The sequence below is a fragment of the Lepidochelys olivacea genome (genome assembly GCF_965140295.1).
Source record: "Lepidochelys olivacea isolate rLepOli2 genome assembly, chromosome: 15".
In the NCBI taxonomy this organism is placed as follows: Eukaryota; Metazoa; Chordata; order Testudines; family Cheloniidae; genus Lepidochelys; species Lepidochelys olivacea.
The window spans coordinates 7820144-7843435 of record NC_140425.1 but is presented as its reverse complement, the minus strand read 5'-3'; the positions used below and the strand labels follow the sequence as shown (position 1 = coordinate 7843435).

Sequence of the window (23292 nt, the reverse complement as noted above, 5' to 3'; positions counted from 1 at the left end):
CCAGGCGGGGACTTGGTTTGTGTCATTGAGATGTTTGGATTTTAAGGTCTCTTCTGAAGGTGTGTGCCTCCTCCCTGTAATCTGCAAGGAACTCCATGTCCCCTCCAGAGGGAGGAGGGCTGGGTCCCAGGATAGGGTGCTCACACCCTAAACATTAAAATAAAACAAAAGGAGCCCGGTGGGAGCCTTAATGCAGCCAGGCAGCAGGCAGTGATCGGCAGAGGGCATGGGAGGAGAGAGCACCAAGGGTAGAGAAGAAATACACTTTTATTAGGAAAGCTTTCTGCAGATGTGCCAAATTCTGTAGTACCAATCACGCCACACAACTCCAGTGGATTGGACCCCCTTAACCAGGACAGCCTTTCTGAATGGCGTCCAGGTGTCAGGCCATAAATAGTACTTTCTTCACAGCCACCACCAGCAGCAACATCCTCAGACACCGGAGGGGGCATCAGTCGAAACCAGCTCGACCCCACACTGACCAAAGCAGCGTGCCTGCAGAGGAAGGTGACGCCCGGGGGAGTTTACATCTTCAGAAGATAAAAAGCTAAATGGCAAGGAAGAAACACAAACTAAACCCAAGACAGTGAGCACCGCTGGTCCCAGTGCTCCACTGCTCTGGATCACGCAGGCTCCACAGCCGACTCCTCTCTGCCACAGCCACCTTGAGGATGGACAACACAGGGGCCCTTGGCCTTAGGCACATGGCTAGCAACAAGGGAAGACTGGCACAGGCCTTGTCTACCCTTCTAATACACGGAGCAAGAGCCTTGGCCTCTGACTGCTATTCGCCAATGTGAATGTGACAGACCGGACTAGGATACAGGAAGCAAGCTAATCCGTTACGGCAGAATACAACACGGGGATTTCTAGTAAACAAGCACTGCTTATGCAACCAATAATACTGATACAAAAGGACAAGGGCCCTTCTCAGAGTCTCATGCAGCCCCCCCGAACTCAGGGCAGGCCAGTGCAACCCTGCCAACCCTTCCACATCAGAGGAGCTCCATGCGGTCCTTCTCCCTGCAAAAGAAACATGGGATGCCAGCTGCTCCAGCCCCCATGAGGATAAGATACACGGCAAAGGGCACAGCGCAGCTTGGAGGAGGGCGTCTGTGATGGGCAAAGAGTCCGAGGCCCCAGTGCAGGACAGAGATGGCTCGGAGGCTTCTCCAGAGCTCACTTCCCAGTTCAGACCTCCATTTCCACTGACCCTTCCTGCAGACTTGCTGAGAGCAGAGAAGCTTCCTCTGCCCGCCAACACTTGTCTGGTGCAGTACCAGGCCAGCACCTGGGGCCCACGGGTCTCCTCTACTGCACTGTCTGAGGGGGCATTATGGCTGCTTTGGGCTGCTCCAAGGTGGCTTCTCTGCTCTTCTTCCTAGGGGGCTTTTTAATGGGTGTTTTTTTGCTGGTCTGGTCACCCAGGGATGCGTGGTCCTGGCTGCTGCTGCTGGAATTTTGCTTCTCTGCCCTTTTGGCCTCATTGACCGTGGTCTCCGACACGGGGCTGATCAGTTTCTGCAGGTTGGGGGAGGTTGGCAGCACAGGCTTGCTGGATTTCTGGCTGCTGCTGGTGGCCACAGAGCGCTTGGCTTTTTGCGGAGGGGTGGGCTTCTCCCTCTGGGGCTGCAAAGGGCTCACCCCATTTTGCCGGGTGCTGCCATCGCCTTTGTTGAGGCTTTGAGTCTTTTCCTTCAGTTGAGCAGCCAGTAAAGTGGCTGCCTCTGAAGACAAATGGGGGTGGACGGCCTCAGAGCGTGGCTTGCTGTGACTGGGGCTCCGGGGGACTTCCTTGCCTTCTCCTCCTTTCCTGTCTGGGTGGTAGTTTCCCATTTTTTTCAGAGCATTTTGGACGGCCCCATTGATGTTCTCCATCTGCTCCGAACTGGCCTTGGTCTTCTGCTTGGGCTTGGATGGTGACTGGGGCTCCCCAGAGAAGGAGGCTTTGCCCTCTGGGAAGCTGAGCTCTTTCAGATGTTTCTGCGCCTTCTCTTTGCTCCTCGCGCTGCCCTTATCGTCAGCTTTCCCATGGAGGCCAGCCGAGGTCTCACTCGGGCTTCTCTTTCTCTTGGCCTGAGTGTGCTCGGCGCAATCAGGCTGCATAGCCGCTCTCTCGGGGGACCTGCTAGGAGCGGGTAGTGAGTTGGACTGGTTGGAGTTGTACTTCCCATGAATCCAGGACACTTTAGGCTTTGTGGAGGGATCAGGGGGAGGGGGCTTGGTTCTCTCTGGGGAGGGGGATTTACCATTCACTCCAGGGCTTTTGGTGTCCATTGTATTTTCATCTTCGTCCTTGGACTGCTTGGAGAGGCGGGCGATTTTGGCATAGAGGGCTCCGCTTGTGGAGCCAGAGCCACAGGATGACCTTTCGCTGTCAGAGGATTTGAGCAGGGGAGTTTCGCTGCTGTCTGTTTGGAAGGCCTTGACGGAGCCCGTCTCTTTCAAGAAGGTGTACTCTCCAGCCTCCTCTGCGCTGATTGGGGGTGCCAGCTTCTCCACCAGACTGCAGGCAGGGCCTCTCTCTTTGCTTTCACCCACACCCTCTGCAAAAGAGAAAGCACAGATACATTACACTGTGCCATGGTGCACAGGAGACAGGATGGGGCATGAGGGCCCCACAGCAAAGGGACGGGAGAAAAGGATTGGGACACAAGCTATTATCAGGCAATGCTTTATACTACCCCCATGGGCCTTCTGTCCCTGCTATTCACTGCCCTGTGGATCTTTACCCCTTCCCATAGTCCTGTTATATACCCACACACATCCATTGTCCCATAGGCCTTAAACCCACCCCCTCACATGGGCCTGCAATACCATCCCCACCAGACACCCCCTCAGAGCAGAGCAGCCTCGTTTGTATGTTGGGGTTGGCTCTCTTGAAGGGGTTGGTCAGACAGCCTAGGGAAATGGAGCAGCCAGAACACAGCTCAAAACCCCTCAGTACAATAACAAGGCCACATGCTGGAGGCTGACAACCTACAACTAGGGTCCAAGAAAATCATGTTTCTGGGACAAGAGCCTGCTGAGAAATGGATTGCCACGAGGTGAAGTGCTTGGCCCTCCTAAAGGTTGGTGCGGCATCCAGAGTCCTGGGCCCAGTGTCCCAGAATGAGGATCTGCAGGTACAGTGTCCATTCTGAGCAGAGACATTTGTTCTCTTGGTTGCTAAAATAACCATGGCTTTTATTTTAGAGCTGCTTTGGCGTTGTCAGGGTGTTGGTTTGGTTGCTTTATTTCTGAAGGAAAAAGAATCATCCCATTGGCTTGGGAGAACCACACAAAGCATTGCACGCACTTTGGACAGCTTCACGAGCAGAGGAACCTGCAGGATGAGCCTTGGCAGCATGCCTCTGAGACGTCAACGAGACGGAGGAGGAAAGAGTGCAACTGGGGGCAGGCGGGGCAGCATCTCTGCTGAGCTCCCATCTGTTGGGCAGGGCTGTCTTTCGACGGATGGGTGGGCTGGTGCCAATCCCAGTGTGCACTGACAGACATTCTGTATCACTCCCCCCTTGTGAAGGCATGTAACCCCCATGCATCACAGGGGCTGTCGTGGCAGGGGAACAACCCAGAGCTGGAGAGCCCAGACTGATTAGCAGTGGGGATCATCCTATCCAGCAGCACCATCAGGCTCCTGGCTCTGCCCACCCTGCCCAATGTCCACTCACCCTCATGGGGTACACAGTACACTGGTCCCTCATCGGTGGTGTCAAAGGAGGAGAAGGAGCCCCGGGAGGACCAGGAGGGAGATGGTTGCTCCACTACAGACGGTGGCTCAATGAAACTGCAGTTCATGGTGTTCTCCAGGTCATGGTGAGCCACTGCAACGGGAGAGAGCGGAGAGTTTAGAGCAGCACTCTCACATCACCTCCCATGTGTACTCCAATCTTCCTTGTACAACCTTGGCAGGGAAAGAGACTCCCACTTCCGGACAGCCAGTTCAATTTCCAGAGAGTGCCCATCCAGAGCCATCCTAGCACTTCCAATAGGGGCTACATACCAGGAAATTGGTTGAAATAATAATTAATAATAAAATAGTAAAACATCTTGATGATCTGAACTAACCAGGATGGTTTCTAAAATAGAAACTCATACCTCCCCAATCTATTACAATGTTTTGAATGTGTCACTAAAATAGCTGGTAAAGGGAGAACCTGCTGACATAATTATCGGGGCTTTCAAAAAGCCTTTGACAAAGTCTCTCATGTGAAAGTTTTAAAGCAACTAAGTTGTCATGAGTTGCAAGGTGAAATATCGTCATGGATCAGAAACTAGTCTAAAGACAGAGAGCAAAGAGTAGGAATAAACCATCAGTTTTCAACCTAAGTGGTTTAGCGCAGGTGTGGCAAGGCTCCATACTAGGCCCTGTGTTATTTAATAGTTTTATTAATGGTCTGGGAATTGGGAGGGGAAGAAGGGTGATGGCAAAATTTGCGGATTAAACACTATTTATGTTAGTCATGAGAGAACAATTGTGGATATTAATGATGTTAATAAATTCATATATTGAATGCTCGCTGCATTATATATAGTGAAGCCCTGTATATTATGCTATTAAAATGCATACCGTTTCCCCCCACTTGGAATAGTGAGGGAAGAACAAGCTGCCGTTTGACACAGGGAAATGAAACTGCTGTAACTATCTGCAGAATGTACTTTTGGTACTGAGCTACACTGGACACCACTGGGTTGGAGCCAGACACAAGCCTGGTGTTAATGATTTTCTGGAGTATGGACAATGGCTAGAGCTGATCAAAAAGAAGAGAAACAATTATGTGAAAATTTTCAAAATATTGAAGTTGTTTCCTTTTTACATAATTCAAACCAGAACAATATTTTATTCATTTGAATATTTTTACCAAATATGTATTGAAATGCAAGGTAATATACATCCAGAGAAATAATTCAGACCACTCATACACCTCACTGGGTCCTTGATTCACAGATTCCAAGGCCAGAAGGGACTATTGTGGTCATCTAGTCTGACCTACTGTATGACCCAGGCCAGAGAACTTCCCCGAAGTAATTCCTAGAGCAAATCATTTAGAAAAGCATCCAATCTTGATTTAAAAATTGACCCTGATGGAGAATCCACCACAGCCTTGGTAAATTGTTCCAGTGGTTAACTGCTCTCATAGTTAAAAATTTACACCTTATTTTCAGTCTGAATTTGTTTAGTTTCACCTTCCAGTAACTGGCTAACGTTAGACCTTTCTCAGCTAGACTGAAGAGCCCATTATTAAATATTTGTTCCCCATGGAGGTACTTATAGACTATGATCAAGTCGGCCCTTAACCTTCTCTTCATTAAGCAAAACAGATTGAGCTCTTTGAGGCTATTGTTATACGACGTGGTTTCTAATCCTGTAATCATTCTCATGGCTCTTCTCTGAACCCTCTCCAATTTATCAACCTCCTTCTTTAATTGTGGGCACCAAAACTGGACACACCATCACCAAATAAAGAAGACCTGGGCATTGTTGTGGAGATCTCTGCTCCACTTGCAAGAGCAACCAAGAAAACAAACCAAATGCGTAAGGACTGGCACAGAGGATAAAACTGAAGATCTCGGCATGCCAGTATAGATATTCAATGGTACGCTCTCCTGTGGAATGCTGTGCTCCACTCCAGACAACGCAGCTCTAAAAGGCTATTGCAGCAATAGAGGAGGTTCAGAGACAAGAATGATTAGAGGCCTGGAAAAAAATCCGGATAAGGAAAGATTAAAATGATGGGGATTGTTTGAAGAAGACAAATAAGATGAGATATGATAAAAGTAACCTAGCCCTAATTGATGGGGTCAGGAGGAACTCTCCCTGGGGACAGTGTACCCATAATTGCCAACTGCAGGGGTTCTTGCCTCTTCCTCTGAAGCAGCTGAACAGTGCGTGAGAGCAAGGCTCACACCTCCTCTCTGAAGAGAGAATGGCTGTAGAAAGCAGCTCACCAGGGTGCAACCTGCGAGCAGCTGGCTCATTGATTGAAAGTGCACGGCAGAGAGACACTGGGCCCTGCCTTGGGAGTGAGCCGGCAGGCTATGCAGTGCCAGCTTCAGAACAGGACCCCCAGGGAACAGCATTTTCTGTAGTTGTTTGGCTCACACATCTGGCTCTGGGTGACTTTCAGATAAATCATAGGCTGACAGTGGCTGGGAGAAAGCTGGCCACTTCCTATGGGCTCCTTCCACGCTGCTGGAGGTTCACTCACTAAACACAGACTGAATTCCTGCTTAGAGTACAGCAGCACTGCGGCTTCCCCACTCGCCTGAGGCAAGGGGCCAGCTGTGATATATGGTTTTTCCTGCCATAGTTCCCAGGAGGTGCTAGAGGTTTCACCTGAATATCATCCATGTGGCAAACACAGGGGGACAATACCGCCCGGCAAAGCTTCCAGATTCAGCCTGAAATGGTATTCCCTGCCACATACTCAGCCAGAGCGCTTTGCACCATCAGCTCTCAAATGCTAAAGGATCAGCCTGGGTAAGTACATGAATGGGAACAGCTAGGTCTTGGGAATAGGTAGGGGGTGCCCTTGCCTAAATATGGGACCAGTGCAAGGCTAAGGAGTGCTAAGGTGCTCTCTTTAAAGATCCCATGGCACTTTGGGCAGATTTCAGAACTCCTGGTCCCATTAAAGCATTGGCAAAACTCCCACTGACTTTGATGGGGCTAAGCTTTCACCCTGGCCTCCCTTTTTGTACTCTCAGTATTTGGGCATAAAAATTGCAGGCATAAGTTTGCAAAATATAGAGAATGAATGACCCCATTCAGACTCCAGTAAGAGCCAGGGTGCTATGCCCAGGGTCCTGGCCAAGTTCCTACTCAGGCATTCCACCCGGCCTCTGTAAATTTCCCCTGTAGTAGCAATTGGGCTGTGGTATTCACCTTCATTTCCTCTCCCAGATGGCTGTGTAGTGTAACATAGCTGCCGAGTCCTGCTCCTGAGGTGGCTGCATTTTAGTGGCAAGTGACGTGATCGCTATATATTTCTTACTTTACAGTCCTCACGTGGACGTGGGAGGGGGTGTTGTGAGACTGAATGAATGTTTACAGAGCACTTTAAGATCTTCAGGTGGGACGTGCCAGAGGAGTAAGGACACAAAGCGGAGTTTGGCACATTTCCGCATGACGAGGAAGGCACCAGGGTTGAGTCTGGAGGTGGGAGGGCAGTACAGGCCCAGGGAGAGGATATCAGTGTATACAGAGAGGTGTGTTCAGGGGGAGGAAAGTGCATTGGATGTTGAATACTTCCTGTATTTTAATGCCAAGTATTGCTGCTAATTTCCTAGGCAGGGTAGGTTTTCTGGGGCACAGGCAGGGCAGTGAGAGGAAAGGTGTGCTGGGATTTCCCTTGCTGCTCATGGAGTCATAGGTGTTCGGGCCAGGAGGGGCCATCCCAACTGAACTCTGACATTGCCTGTGAGGAGGCTGCACAGAGGCCAGGCCAGCCCAGCATTGGGACTGGAAGCGAAGGCAAAGGCAGATCCTTGCCCCAGCTGCTCTTTTGATGCGTGGTCCAACGTGGCACTGACTTGAGCTTCCTGCTCTTGCACGCAGGAGGCTCCCTTTGAGCAGAGGGCAGCCCAGCGTCTGCCCACTCTTCACATTCCTCGCTGCACACGGAAAAGCCAGCAGTAGTGTGGCCCTACCCCGCAGGGAATGAAGATGTATCTGTGGCAAAGTCCCAGAGAGCCCCATTGGATCGGCCTAGCAGGCTGCATGGCTGCGGGATGACTCCGGGATGCGAAACAACTTTCCCAGTGGCTGGGTGAGCAGAGACTTGCTCACAACTGAAACAGCCTCAAAGCTGAAGGATGCTGCCCATGCAGAAGCCAGTCTCCTCCAAGCAGGGCCAGCTCCAGCTTTTTTGCCGCCCCAAGCAGTGAAGGAAAAAAAAACCAAAACCAAGCCTGGTTGAGCTGCCGCCAAAGTGCCGCCGAAGAGGAAGAGACTGCAGGGCCCGCCACCAAAGACCCAGACATGCCGCCCCGATGACGCATGGAGTGCCGCCCCTTTCTGTTGCCCGCCCCAGGCACCTGCTTCCTTCGCTGGTGCCTGGAGCTGGCCCTGCCTCCAAGCAGAGCCAGGCCCACGGAGGGGAAGGCTGGGATGGACTCCAGAGGGCTAGTGTTGAGCAACAGCTGGCCCGCAGAGCTGAGTATTCTTAGCTCCCAGCTGTTTTCAGATCATTCCTTTCCCCCTGCTCAGTCCCAGGAAGTGACAGAATGAAATTCTCCCTTCATCGTTGTTTAAATGTCCAGAGATTTCAACAGGGAAATGAAGCCCAGCCGGTGAGAGGGAGCGTTTGTGAGCAGCTGCCGGGAACAGAGGAGCACCAAACCAAGCCAGGCCCCAACTAGCCCAAGGCGTGATGCCTATTTTTGAAATAAACATGTGCTGAGTAGTGTGTCTTGGGGCTGGTGCTATTTGGTTATGTAACAAAGACCCCACCACAGAGCAGATACACACGGAGGCCCCAGAAACCTTTCTTCTGGCAGCAGCTGCTGGCAGCATGGTCTAGACTGAACTAGGTGAGTTTTCTCAAATCAGCAGTTCCGAGGTTTCTGAGACAGTCCCTGGTGGTACTTATCTTGAAAGGGCAGCACAGGGGGGAAAGGCCGCTGTGGTTCCCAAGGGTCAGGATCTTACGCAGCTGGGCTCACGGCCTGAAAATTTTGCATGCTCCTCCAGAGATTCCAACAGTGAAGAGGTGGGATTTGAACTTACACTCTCCAGCTCAGGCCATCTTTCGCTAAGCCAAAGGTGTTCAGATGGGGCGCACTCACTGCTTGGTTCAGCTACACTGTGGTACCCTGTCAAGCTGTGAGAAGACATTTTATGCCACAAACCGTGGTTGAGATGAGGAGTTGCAACTGGGGTTCCCTCGACATTGGAGCTACAGGCCCCTGTGCAGGGGCTGTGAAGCTTTAGGTGAGGCTCCTGTGCTCTGAGGACCTCTGGCTACTTTTGTGGAGCAGCTGTGGCACTTGGCATTCTCCGGGAGTTAAAGAGGGTAGAGACTAACCTGCCAGACTCCCCACCACACTGTCTCACCTTCCCCTGCACCTCAGACATTCCTCCTATTGCCATATCTCTTCATCACAGGGGATGAAACGGGCATCCTTGTCCCTCTTCCATGCCTCCCCCCCAAACCCTCCTACATTCACCATATCAGAACCCTAGGAAGTCACATAAACAAACACTTTGTACAGCCAGGATGAAGGTTCAGTAAGTGCAACATACAAGTGAAACCTGTAGAAGCAAGGTAACAGTGAGCTGTGGGACAGACCCTAATGGCCTCATGGTACATTTCCACCAGCAGCGACACACCACCTCTTCCCACAGAACTTCACCAGCTAAGGAAACCCGCTACACACCACACATTAGTCCCCTCCACAGCATGGCATGATTCTTAGTGATGACATCACGCTCCCCCCACAAACATGGAGCCCAGTGGAACCTGGACTCTGCACATCTCGCAGCACTGAGTATTTGCTGAGGTTGTAGTTAGGGTTGTGTATTATTGAGGAGACCCCAGGATTGAACACAACCACGTAACACATTTTTATACATCACTCTCTCTTTGTCTACACTAAGTGCTGAGCAGTGTTTAAAAGCACATTGGCACATGTCTTGCTAGACAAACCCAGGCTAGAGAAACCCAAAGTGCATTTCACTTTGTAAACGGTTCTGCTCCGTCTCTCACTTTCTAGTTTCTGTTCACGTTTTCTGGAGCAAATACTTACCCTTTCTGACCAGCAACTGGCCATCACTGTGCCTTGCTTATCTTAAAATATTTGGAGTTTTTATTTTCCTGGGTTTATAAGGCTTGTTTTGAGGATTATCGCAATATCCCTGCAATGTATATTACCCTGTCTTACTGACATGGGCTCTCAGCCTTAACTCCTCTTAATGGATTTTTTTTTCCTGGGAAGTTCCTTGGTTATTTTATTGTAAAATTTCATCCATGAAACAAGAAACTCCCAGAGACTGTCGCTAGGGTTTATTTTTAATGATGTGATTATCTGAAATGTCAACCTCAGGTCGTATTTATTGTAACTTCCAAGGCCAGACTCACTAGTACGCTCTGGCTGCTCACCCCACTCTGGAGCAGCATGATGCAGCCATAGCATAAGACCATGTCAGTGGGTGCACACAGTGATGAGCTGCCAAAAATCTTAACAACCGGTTCCCTCCTCACCCCACGAGGGGGTTGTTGCCCATCCCCGCCCCCCGGGACTCCTGCCCCATCCAACCCCCTGCGTTCCTTCATGCCCCCCCCGGACCCCTGCCCCATCCACCCCTCTCCCGTGACTGCCCCCAGAACCAGGCAGGAGGGTCTCGTGAGCCACCGTAGTGGGTGCCCACCCCACCCCTAAGAGCCAGAGGGACCTGCTGTGGGGAGAGGTGGGGAGTCCTGGCAGTGCTTACCTGGGGCAGCTCCCAGGAAGAATCCGGCAGGTCCCTGTGGCTCCTAGGGGCGGGGGAGCATAGCTACGGGGGAAGCAGGGGGAGCGGCCGCTCCCCCCACTGATCACATCAAAAGTGGCACCTTAGGCACCGACTTCCTGGGTGCTCCGGGGCTGGAGCACCCAGGGGGAAAATCTGGTGGGTGCAGAGCACTCACCGGCAGCTCCCCGCCCCGCGCCTGGCCCCAGCTCACCTCCACTCCGTCTCCGCCTTGCCCCTGAACGCGCCGCCCCGCTCTACTTCTCCACCCCCCCCGGCTTCCCGCGAATCAGCTGTTCGCATGGGAAGCCGGGGAGGGCTGAGAAGCAGGCGGCGGCTTCGCGCTCAGGTCCAGGGAGGTGGAGGTGAGCTGGGGCGGGGAGCGGTTCCCCTGTGCGCCCCCGCCTGTCCCCCCGGGTTACCTGCTGCGGCGTGGGGAATACCTTCCTCGCGCCCCCCCGCCTCAGCTCATCTCTGCCTCCCTGGGCCTGAGTGCGAAGCTGCCGCCTGCTTCTCAGCCCGCCCCAGCTTCCCGCATGAACAGCTGATTCGCGGGAAGCTGGGGTGGGGGCAGAGAAGCAGAGCAGAGCGGCGAGTTCAGGGGAGGAGGCGGAGCGGAGGTGGGCTGGGGGCGGGGAGCTGCCGCTGCACCCACCAAATTTTCCCTGTGGGTGCTCCAGCCCCAGAACACCCATGGAGTCAGCGCCTAAGGCGCCACTTTTGGCTGGTTGTTAAATTTAGAAACCCTTTTAGAACCGGTTGTCCCTCGCGGAACAACCAGTTCTAAAAGGGCTTCTAAATTTAACAACCGGCTCCAGCTCACCACTGGGTGCACACTGCTTTGTATCACCTAAAGCAATAAAGAGCAACTGCAGTGTATGCCCCAGTTCCCTCTCCCTCCTGTACATTCCCCTGCACACACCCTAAACTCCTCCTCCTTCCTGTACCCCTGCACGTATCTCAGACCCTCCTCCCTTCTGTAACCCGTGCATTCCCCTAGACACACACACAGACCCTGTAGAGAGCAGGGGACTTGCATGGAACATTTAAAGATCAATGGGAAGGAAATTGCTTCTTACACGTCCTCAGCTCTGTAAGACAGGAGCCCTGATCCTCAGGACCTACAGAGATTTGCAGGACTGAGACTCCCTTTTTGCAGACAGGAGATCTGCAGCACAAGGACTGCATGCCACAAGGGACTGTGCCAGGCCAGCAGACCCACAGGCATTGCCTACCTTTGGACCTCCATGGGCCGCTGAGTTCCTAGGGCTGCAGGAGAAGGGCTTCTTTTCAGCAGGACTGACGACCATTTAAAAAAAAACAAAACCCTGAGGAAATTCTCACACAACAACTTGGCTGTGGTTGCTGGCACAGAGCCGTAGGGTGAGCACGTTACCTTCCAAGAACAGGAAAAGCACACAAATACTAGAAACCCAAGCAAGGCGGGGTTATGACTGCACTTGTGGCACAAGTCACCAGACAATCCCCCTGGGGCCGAGGGCAGAGTTAGGCTGGGTGCCTCACATTCAGATGTGCACCTGTCACTGCATTTCTTGGGGTTTGAATGGTATTTGTAAAAAGAAAAGGAGGACTTGTGGCACCTTAGAGACGAAGCCATTTATTTAAGCATGAGCTTTCGTGAGCTACAGCTCACTTCATCGGATGCACGAAAGCTCATGCTCAAATAAATTGGTTCGTCTCTAAGGTGCCACAAGTCCTCCTTTTCTTTTTGCGAATACAGACTAACACGGCTGCTACTCTGAATAGTGTTTGTTTTAATTCTAAGGCCCCTGCAAAGTCCTGTGCGCTCCCAGCACTGACCTGCACCTGAAATGGGAACTCCATGTAAACTGATGCATTCACATAGGACCTTCAAATTACCCTGGACAAGACTCTAGAGAAGGCCAGTAGGGACTCTTCTGGCCTGGGTTTAGGAATTCTTTTCCATCTCTAATTTCTATACAGAACACAAAGAGGTCTTTGCTAAATAACACCTATTCAGACCACCAGCAGGCAGACTGGATGGTCTTGCATAGCTTTTTCATCTGTGATCCTGCACTGAAGTGGTAATGTCTGTCATGGACTGTCATAGGAACACAGGCCCTGCCAGCTCAGGTCACAGCAAGGTTCCACCTCGTCCAGTGTCCTATCTTCTAACGTGGCCACACCCAGCCGTCCAGAGGAAGGGGTAAGAACCCTCTACCAACAATTCTGGAATAGCATGTGCAGAGGGGAAATGCCCTATCAGTGGTTGGCAGCTCATGGCCTGAAGCATGTTTTAGGTTTAGGTTTTAGCCTATCCTCTGGAAACACCCAAAAGGGAGGGCAGATACAATGTTGGGGAGAGCAGATGAGGGGCTTATTCTAGCATACAAAGATAAGCCTGGCCCTACTGGGTCAGACCAATGGTCCACAGAACCCAGTATCCCATCTTCTAACAGTAGCCAGTGCCAGACACTTTGGAGGAATGACCAGAACAGGGCATTTATCGAGTGAGGACCCAGCTTCTGGCAATCAGAGGTTTAGGGACACCCAGAGCATGGGGTTGCCTCCCTGACCATCTTGGTTAATGGACCTATTCTCCATGAACCTATCTAATTTTTTTTAACCCTAGTTATACTTTTGGCTTTCACAACATCCCTTAACAAGAAGTTCCACAGGTTGACTGTGTGTTCTGTGAAGAAGTACTTCCTCATGTTTGTTTTAAACCTGCTGCCTATTAATGTCATTGGGTGACCCCTGGTTCTTGTGTTATGTGAAGGGTAACTAACACTTGCTTATTTCCTTTCTCCACACCAGTCATGGTTTTAAGGCCTCTACCATATCGCCCCCAGTCGTCTCTTTTCTAAGCTGACCAGTCCCAGTCTTTTTAATCTCTCCTCAGATGGAAGCTGTTCCAGCTCCCTCATCATTTGTGTTTACTTTCTCTGTACTTTTCCGATTCTAATATGTCTTTTTTGAGATGGGGTGACCAGAACTGCATGCAGTATTCAAGATGTGGGCGTATCGTGGATTTATATAGTGGCATTATGATATCTTCTGTCTTATTATCACTCCCTTTCCTAATGGCTCCTAACATTCTGTTAGCTTTTTTCATTATTGCTGCACATTGAGTGGATGTTTTCAGAGAACTACCCACAGTGACTCCAAAATCTCTTTCTTGAGTGGTAATAGCTAATTTAGACCCCATCACTTTGTATGTATAGTTGTGTATAAGTTCCTGCGTGTATTTGCTTTTATCAACACTGAATTTCATCTGTCATTTTTTGCCCAGTCACCCAATTTTGTGAGATCCCTTTGTAACTCTTTATAATCTGCTTTGCACTTAATTATCTTGAGTAATTTTGCATCATCTGCAAACTTTGTCCCTTTTCCAGATCATTTACAAATATGTTGAACAGCATTGGTCCCAGTATAGCTCCTTGAGGGATCCCTCTATTTTCCTCTCTCCTGGTGAAAACTGACTGTTTATTCCTATCCTTTTTCCCCTATTGCTTATACACTGATCTATGAGAGAACCTTACCTCTTATCCCATGACAGCTAACTTTGCTTAAGAGCCTTTGGTGAAGGACCTTGTCAAAGGCTTTCAGAAAGTCTAAGTACACTACATCCACTGGATTGCTGTTGTCTACATGTTTGTTGACATCCTCAAAGAATTCTAATAGATTGGTGAGGCATGATTTCCTGTACAAAAGCTGTGCTGACTCTTCCCCAACATATTGTGTTCATCTATGTGTCTGATAATTCTGTTCTTTACTATAGTTTCAAGCAATTTGTCTGGTACTTTAGTTAGTACTCATTGGCTTGTGTCATAAATATAAAGGGAAGGGTAACCACCTTTCTGTATATAGTGTTATAAAATCCCTCCTGGCCAGAGGCAACATCCTGTTACCTGTAAAGGGTTAAGAAGCTCAGCTAACCTGGCTGGCACCTGACCTAAAGGACCAATAAGGGGACAAGATACTTTCAAAACCGGGGGGGGGGGGGGAGGGCTTTCGTTTGTGCTCTTTGTTTACGTGGTTGTTCTCTCTTGGGACTGAGAGAGGCCAGAGAGAAATCCATCTTCTCCAACGCATCCTAATCCAAGTCTCCAATATTGCAACCAAATCATAGAATCATAGAATATCAGGGTTGGAAGGGACCTCAGGAGGTCATCTAGTCCAACCCCCTGCTCAAAGCAGGACCAATCACCAATTAAATCATCCCAGCCAGAGCTTTGTCAAGCCTGACCTTAACCAGTATAGGTAAGCCAGGCAAGGCAGATTAGTTTATCTTTTGTTTTATGTGAATTTTCCCTGTGTTAAGAGGGAGGTTTATTCCTGTTTTCTGTAACTTTAAGGTTTTGCCCAGAGGGGGATCCTCTGTGTTTTGAATCTGAATATCCTGTATTTTCCATCCTGATTTTACAGAGGTGATTTTTACCTTTTTTTTTTTTTTTAATAAAATCCTTCTTTTAAGAACCGGACTGATTTTTCCATTGTTCCAAGATTCAGGGGTTTGGGTCTTCGCTGATTTTGTAACCAGTTGATTAGGATACTATTCTCAAGCCTCCCCAGGAAAGGGGGTGTGTGGGGCTTGGGAGAATATTTTGGGGGGAAGACTTCTCCAAGTGGTCTCTTTCCCTGTTCTTTGTTTAAAACGCTTGGTGATGGCAGCATACTGTTCAAGGTCAAAGCAAAGTTTGTACCTTGGGGCAGTTTTTAACCTAAGCTGGTAAGAATAAGCTTAGGGGGTCTTGCGGGTCCCCGTATCTGTACCCTAGAGTTCAGAGTGGAGAAGGAACCCTGACAGCTTGTAATTGCTAGGATCACTTCTGAAGCCTGTACCGGGGTACCATGACCCCGGTACTGTATCTGTACCGGGGTCATGCGGGTCCCCGTATCTGTACCCTAGAGTTCAGAGTGGAGAAGGAACCCTGACAGCTTGTAATTGCTAGGTAAGAGATTCACTTCTGAAGCCTATTTTAAAAATTGGTATTACATTAACTATGCTCCGGTACACAGGCTGATTTAAGTGATAGGTTACATGCCACAGTTAGTGGTTCTGCAATTTCATATTTGAGTTTCTTTAGAATTCTTGAGTGAATACCACCTGGTCCTGGTGACTTATTACTGTTGAATTTATCAATTTGTTCCAAAACCTCCTCTAATGACACCTCAATCTAGGACAGTTCCTCAGACTGGTCATCTAAAGGAGTGGCTCAGGTGTTGGAATCTCCCTCACCTCTTCTGCAGTGAGGGTGGATGAAAAGAATTCATTTAGCTTCTCCACAATGGCCTTGTCTTCAGTGCCCCATTAGCACCTCAATCATCTGGTGGCCCCACTGGTTGCTTGGCAAACCTCCTGCTTCTGATGCTGTTAGTTTTTGTGTCTTTTGCTAGTTGCTCTTCACATTCTTTTTTGGCCTGTCTAATTATACATTTACACTTTACTTGCCAGAGTTTATGCTCCTTTCTATTTTCCTCAGTGGGATTTGACTTCCAATTTTTAAGATGTCTTTTTGTCTCTAACTGCCTATTTTACTCTGTTTAGCCATGGTGGCATTTTTTTGGTCCTCTTACTGTTTTTTTTATTTGGGGTATATATTTAGTTTGAGCCTCTACTGTGGTATTTTTAAAAAGTTTCCGTGCAACTTGCAGGCATTTCACTCGCGTGACTGTTCCTTTTAATTTCTGTTTAACTAGCCTCCTCATTTTGGTGTAGTTCCCCTTTTTGAAGTTCAGTCCTACTCTCATGGGTTTATTTGGTATTTCTCCCCTGCAGAAGGATGTTAAATGTAATTACATTATGGTTGCTATTACTGAGTGGTTCAGATATATTCACCTCTTGGACAAGATCCTGTGTTTCATTTAGGACTAAATCAAGAATTGCCTCTCGCCTTGTGGGTTCCAGGACTAGCTGCTTCAATAAACAGTCATGAATGGTGTCTAGAAATTTTATCTGTGCATCTTGTCCTGAGGTGACATGTACCCAGTCAATAAGGGGATAGTTGAAATCCCCCATTATTATTGGGTTTTCTGGATAGTTTCAAAGGGGCCCATCCTCCTTTCCCCAAAGGTCCCCAGTTCCTAACGCCCTCCTCCCTACACCATCATCTCATCCACGCATTGAGACCCTGCAGTTCTGCCAGACTAACTTGCCCTGCACATGGAACCAGAAGAATTTCAGAGAATGCTACCATGGGGGTCCTGGACTTTAATCTCTTACCTAGCAATCTACATTTGTCCTCCAGGACCTCTCTCCTACCTTTCCTTATGTCATTGGTACCTATATGTAATACGACCATCGGCTTCTCCCCAGTACCTCACATATGTCTGTCTAGATATCTTGAGAGATCTGCAACCTTCGCACCCGGTAGGCAATTCAGCAGGCGGTTCTCCTGGTCATCACAATCATAGAATCATAGAATATCAGGGTTGGAAGGGACCTCAGGAGGTCATCTAGTCCAACCCCCTGCTCAAAAGCAGGACCCATACCCAATTAAATCATCCCAGCCAGGGCTTTGTCAAGCCTGACCTTAAAAACTTCTAAGGAAGGAGATTCCACCACCTCCCTAGGCAACGCATTCCAGTGTTTCACCACCCTCCTAGTGAAAAAGTTTTTCCTAATATTCAACCTAAACCTCCCCCACTGCAACTTGAGACCATTACTCCTTGTCCTGTCCTCTTCCACCACTGAGAATAGTCTAGAACCATCCTCTCTGGAACCACCTCTCAGGTAGTTGAAAGCAGCTATCAAATCCCCCCTCATTCTTCTCTTCTGCAGACTAAACAATCCCAGTTCCCTCAGCCTCTCCTCATAAGTCATGTGTTCCAGACCCCTAATCATTTTTGTTGCCCTTTGCTGGACTCTCTCCAATTTCTCCACATCCTTCTTGTAGTGTGGGGCCCAAAACTGGACACAGTACTCCAGATGAGGCCTCACCAATGTCGAATAGAGGGGGACGATCACGTCCCTCGATCTGCTCGCTATGCCCCTACTTATACATCCCAAAATGCCATTGGCCTTCTTGGCTACAAGGGCACACTGCTGGCTCATATCCAGCTTCTCGTCCACTGTCACCCCTAGGTCCTTTTCCGCAGAACTGCTGCCTAGCCATTCGGTCCCTAGTCTGTAGCTGTGCAATGCCATCTATCTATATTTCTAATGATCAAATCCCCCATTACTATTACCTGTCTCTTCCTAATAATTGGGGTCTCCCCCCAGAGAGGTAGTCTCAGTGCAAGAGGATACCATGACATCATCTGGAAGGAGGATCCCAACTATTCTCTTTCCCTGAGACTTTCATCCTGCTCTGCAGCACAGAGGCTGTCAGACTGGGGGTGCTGTGTCCTGGAAAGTCTCCTCTATGTACCTCTCTGCCTCCCTTAGCATCTCCAGTTTAGTCACTCTGGTCTCCAGAGCCCATACTGTGTCTCTGAGGGCCAGTTGCTGCTTACACTGAACACACACCTATGCCACCGGCCCACAAGGCAGGCAATCCTACATACTGCATTCAGTGCAATAACCTGCATGGCCCCCACTCTGCTGCTGGACTTCTGTCTGCATTCTCTTTACTCCTGCAGGGTTTTTGGTTGTTTGTTTGTTAGATCTCTGTGTGTGTTTCTTTGGAGGGCCGGGGCTATTGGCCCAAGTTTAGAGAATGTTAGGCAAATCTGGCTCCTATGTTCCATCTCTAAACACCCCTGCAAAACTCCACTGTTTGCTGCTCCTATTTGCTAGCTCCTCTGCTCGCTTAGGAGCTGGCTTTTTAAATCCTTGTTCTCCCTCAATGAGCCCCACCCCTTTGTCGGGATCTTAAAGGGGATCAAAGGAAGCAGGCTAGAGCCTGGTCAGGAAGCTCTCAGCCGAGCCTAGCAGAGCACTAGGCTCAGCACACAGCCCCCCAGACAGATCACACTATAAACCTCAATCAAGCAGGCCCGTGGCAAGCAAACTCGCAGACAACAAACTCACTCCAAGGGTCCCGTCGTCTTGCCTCCTTCACCTGGAGAACTAACTCAGAAACCTCCTGTTCGCTGCTCCTGTTCACTAGCTCCTGCCCTACTAGAATCACTATATTTTCTCTGGCTGGGCCCTGTGGACTCATTCACTCCCATGCAGAGTAGAAGTAAAATGTTACTGCACCACAATAGGAGTGCTTTGCACTCCTGTGCATAGGTGAAAATGGCTACAGACAGCTCGGATCGGACCCTCGGCCTTTCCCTGACTGACACAGGCTCTGCCCTTCTCCGCTCATGTGGATGAAGAACAGCACGAAGCTGGATCTGGCAAGAGGCACAACTGGATCCTGGAGGCCCACGAACTGGCATTGCTTGGGCTGTGTTCAAAATCCCAGTGGGGTTCGGGAGCCAGGGCTGGTTTAGTGCCCAGCCTCTCCCGGAGCTCCCAAGCCTCAGACTAAATTTGTGCTTCTGCCCAGTTCCTCGAGGGGCTGAAGCCAGATTCCCAAATGGGAGGGCGGGTTTGCCTGTCCTCCCGACAGGCTGCACTTCTACTCCTGGCGCTTCCCCTTCATCCTGCTGAGGAGCTGTGGGGGGGATCGGCCTCCAGCCCACTCCAAAGCCAGGATAAGAAGAAGACCACATGGCAAGGTCTGCGAGCCAAGGCAAACAGAGCAGCCTGTGACCAAAGCATTTCATTCCAATGAACTAACAGCCCCCTGGCAACACAAACAGTCTCTGCGGCTGCCTGCCTTCCCCTCGCCTTAGCGGGAGGGCGTGTGAGAGAGCCGATCATGGCTCCTTGGCCTTTTGCTCTGCAGGCCCTGAGGAGCCAGCCATGCTGTAGTGCACAGGAAGCTTCCTGTAACAGTGCATTGCAGCTCAGATAATTAAAGACTACTAGCCTCTGAGCTCCATCCAAAGAGATAGTGGGGACTCTGCCCTTGACAGGTCGGGAGGAGCCGTTCTAGTCAGCCTGGGGCAATACCTGCAGAATAGGCGAGTGACGCTCAGCCATAAGAAGTAGCCTTTCATACAGCCAGGGCCCAAGGGGAATTCTCCCTCTGTCTCCCTGTTTACACAAACATCTGATTTGCAGCCTGCTCCAGGAAGCGCACACAGCTCCATTCATCCTTCCCCAGCAGAGCCGCCTCTCTTCCAGAAAGGCCTGCTCCACTCGCTCCCATAAACACAGCATTTGTTATCGTTTCAGGAGTAACGGTCCTGCTCTGGTTCCCTTGGCTCCCAGCCACAGCCCCAGAGCTTGAGCTACACCGCGAGAACACAGCATCTCAGGGGAACAGCAATCGGCACAGTCGCCTGCATTGGAGGGGAGCAGCGAGGTTCACATGCCGCCGGCTCTTATTAAGAGCTGGCACCTGAGTGCCCTGGGCTTTGGGGGAACTGAGGATGGGATGGGAATGGGACGGCTCAGTTCTTTTGCAGTGCGGGGCCAGGGGAGGAAGTTATACCCCAACTACAGCACAGGGGCAATCACTCAGTTATTACAAACCAACCCAAATGCATTGCAGGTAAGACTGCCATGGCATCACCTCTCAGCCAGCCTATCCCCGCTGCACTCTAGCTCCTTTGTACAGCAGGGGGATGATAAGAAATATGCCCCTTTAAAGGAGGTTCCAGGGTGGAACAGGGATACAAGAAACAGTGCAAAGGTCCAGAACGGCGTTCCCACCACAGGGATGTGTGCGAACAGCCGGTTGTTGCGCCCAGATGCTACCCTAGCTGCGGGCAGCTCCATGGGACACTTAGTGCAAATTATTCAGTGAGCTCTTTGGCAGACTTCCAAATAATTTGCATGTGACCATACACTTCCAGACAGTGACAGGGACATGGCCTTGAGTTGCACAGACTGTGGCAGCTGTGGTTGGAGCAGGTGAGTGGGTTCTGGAGAGGATCGCAGGGGGATAGATGGGTTGGTGCTGGGACCTCTGGGAGAGGCTGGGGTAGGTGAGTGCATGGGTTTGCAGGTGGGGGAATCTGGGGGGTATCTGGTGGGCAGTTGGGTGGGTGCTGGGGTTCCTGCAATGTGTGATGGCAGTTCCTGGGGGCACTGGAGTAACTGGAGGTTCTAGGTGCCTTTAGCAATGCTACCTGCTATCACAATTTTATTGCAAATCTCATAATAGTCGGTGTTTTCCTAAAAGCCCTAGCTCCTGGAGTCAGGTGATTACAGGGGAATCTCACCTTGCATTAACAAAGATTAATGCCACATGTTCTCCTCAGCCGTGGCAGCTTTCATATTACACCTTGCTACTGGAACATGGGTACAAGGAGCAGTGCAAAGCTCACTGAATAATTTGCACTAAGTGTCACATGAAGCTGCCCAAAACTTGGCAGCTAGGATAGTGTCTGGGCACATACACTTTGCATCGCTCATTATACACATGTTCCATCAGCAAGGTGTAATGTGAAAGCTGTCAGGGTTGTGGAGAAAAACGTGACCCTTCAAGGCTCAAACACCAGAAGGCAAATAAACATTTATTTTAAAAAATCCTGTGGTTTTTAAGTCCATCTCATGATTCTTGCACACTGGATGATGGGTGTGCAGATACTGCCATCTCTCCTGCTCCAGATTTTGGTTGGGTAAGCCCTGCATGGACATCCAGAGCAGAGCTTCTTCCACCTCCACCCTCTGTGTGGCTGAGCAGGATCTTCATCTTTAACATGAACAAGGTGTTTCTCTAACAGCCCAGTCTGTATTTGGAGAATTTGAATTCTAAACAAGACCTCACTATTGTCAAAGAACAGCACATTCCAATGTACAATTTGCACTTCTTTGCGTCTCCCACCACATCACACATGACACACAATGGAAACAGCAGGAGATTCATAAATGAACCACCACACTGTGGCAGCGGGAAGGTTTTAACCCACCAGCAACAACATGAGCCAGGACAGAGAACAGCTAAGGCATCAGCAAGCAACCTCCAAGAAGAAACTAAAGACTTGTTGAAAACTCCCCACATTGCTATACACAGCCCTACAACCAAATGCAAAGCTCACTGTGCCACATGGTCCTGCAATCCCACTGCTCACTGCTACACTCGACCCTGCAACCCCTTCTGCAATATTCACTGCTCCACACAGCCCTGCAACCCCATTGCAAAACTCACTGCTCTCATGGCTACACACAGCCCTGCAATCCCACTCCTCACAGCCCTGTACAAACAGCTCTCCAGCCCCACCGCAAAACTCACTGCTCTCATGGCTACACACAGCCCTGCAACCCCACTGCAAAACTCGCTGCTCTCATTGCCCTCATTGCATACACATAGCCCTGCACTCTTTTCTACAGACTGAAACAGAGGTGCAGGGACTTTGCACAGAGTACAGAAGGGGAATACTCTGAAACACACACAACCATACACAGCACAACACAACCGTACAACATCGCACATGCATACCTTACATCCAACACCACATACAACCCAATCAGTTTATCCATTGCAACACAACAAACACACATTACACCTCCTTCAACATATACATACCATGCATTCAGACATCACAACAGCAACTACAGCATAATCTAGGTTTAGAAGGGCACACATTCCACATTTGGGCCCCATGGCAGCTGGCGTCAGGGGGTCAATAGGTCCTTGCAGCAGGACAGTGAAGTTTCCTGTGCAGCACAGGGTGGGTGTACGATGAGCAGCAGGCAATAGAGTTGAGATGGATACTTGGTTGTTGATTGCCGAGGGCCCCTTGGCTGTTGATTTTCTTGTTGCTAGCCTTGTGGGATAGTGTGTTGTCTAGGTTAGAGCCTTCTGCTCCTTCCACAGCTGGGTTAGGGGCTGGAAAATACACACCAGAGCAGTTAATGAGCCCTACCACCTTACCGACAACTTTAGGCAGTTTCTGGCGATGCAGAGGAATTCGGGGGAGTTTCATGCTAATTCGACTGAACCGGCCACACAAGCGCCCTGGCGATTTCTTGCTTGCTGCTGGGTCCTGGTTCGCACTGTAAGAAAATACCGTGCATCAGTCAGAGAGCTGGCAGAGCATAAGTGGGTGCCGCTGCGCCAGGCCTGCAGGGCTACGTACAGTGAGCACAACAGATACATGCCGGGGCCTCATTACAAGCGCGTCGCTGGAGACGTTTTAGACGGGCCACGCCTGGGCATAGAGCGAATGCTGGGAGCCCCAAAGCTAACTGCATGGTGAAGGTGGGTTAATTTGTCCAGAGAAGACCCTAGGTCTCCAGAGAGCTGAGCAGAATGGGAACATGGGCACAGCACCACCTCAGCCTGGTGCAGGGTCCCCAGGGGGAGCAGTCTGCCAGCAAGGTGCCAGACTAGGCATGGGCTTACGATCTTGGCCATGAGCAGCCTGGGGCTGGACAGTGAGTCACATGTGTTGGCATCTGCGCTTGCCGCAGCTCAGCCCTGCCCTTGGGGCAGTAAATCTATTCCTGAGTGCGATTCTGACCTGCCGGGTACCTGAGGCTCAGTAATTTACTGGCCTCTACAAAGCTTGTTAATGGTGCTGGTACCTGTATCCTCAGAGACCAGCCTGCTGGGGGTTATAGGAAATCTCTTCCCACTTGTTTCTCTCTGCCACCATGTCCCCTCTCATTATCCACCATTCCTGACCTCACAGTAGGCCTCCAGCCTCTATGCTACAATCCAGGCTGGGCTCACCAATCCCATTCAAAGCGACAATGGCAGGTAATCGAATTTCTTATTACTGCACTGACTCTGCCTCAGCTGCATCATCCGGAGAGCTGCTTCTCGAAAGCACCCCTGTATTCACACCCTACACACTATTGTAATAATCTTTGTACAAAATATGTCTTGTGAAGTATCATTTAAAAACCAATGACCCACTGATCATCAATATTGTTGTGTAATGTGTGTATAAAATACATATTAAGCACT

At 50.0% G+C, this 23292-nt stretch overlaps 1 protein-coding gene across 1 annotated transcript in view; it reads right to left on the bottom strand.

Annotated features, from left to right (window-relative positions):
* Positions 1 to 249: 249 nt before the first annotated feature.
* Positions 250 to 23292, bottom strand: part of SCARF2 (scavenger receptor class F member 2) — a 104688-nt gene continuing 81645 nt past the window's right edge. The window contains 3 exon segments of the mRNA XM_084648867.1: positions 250 to 2546; positions 3672 to 3824; positions 22255 to 22376. Coding sequence (XP_084504993.1) covers positions 1312 to 2546; positions 3672 to 3824; positions 22255 to 22376 — 1510 coding nt within the window. The 3' untranslated portion in view covers positions 250 to 1311.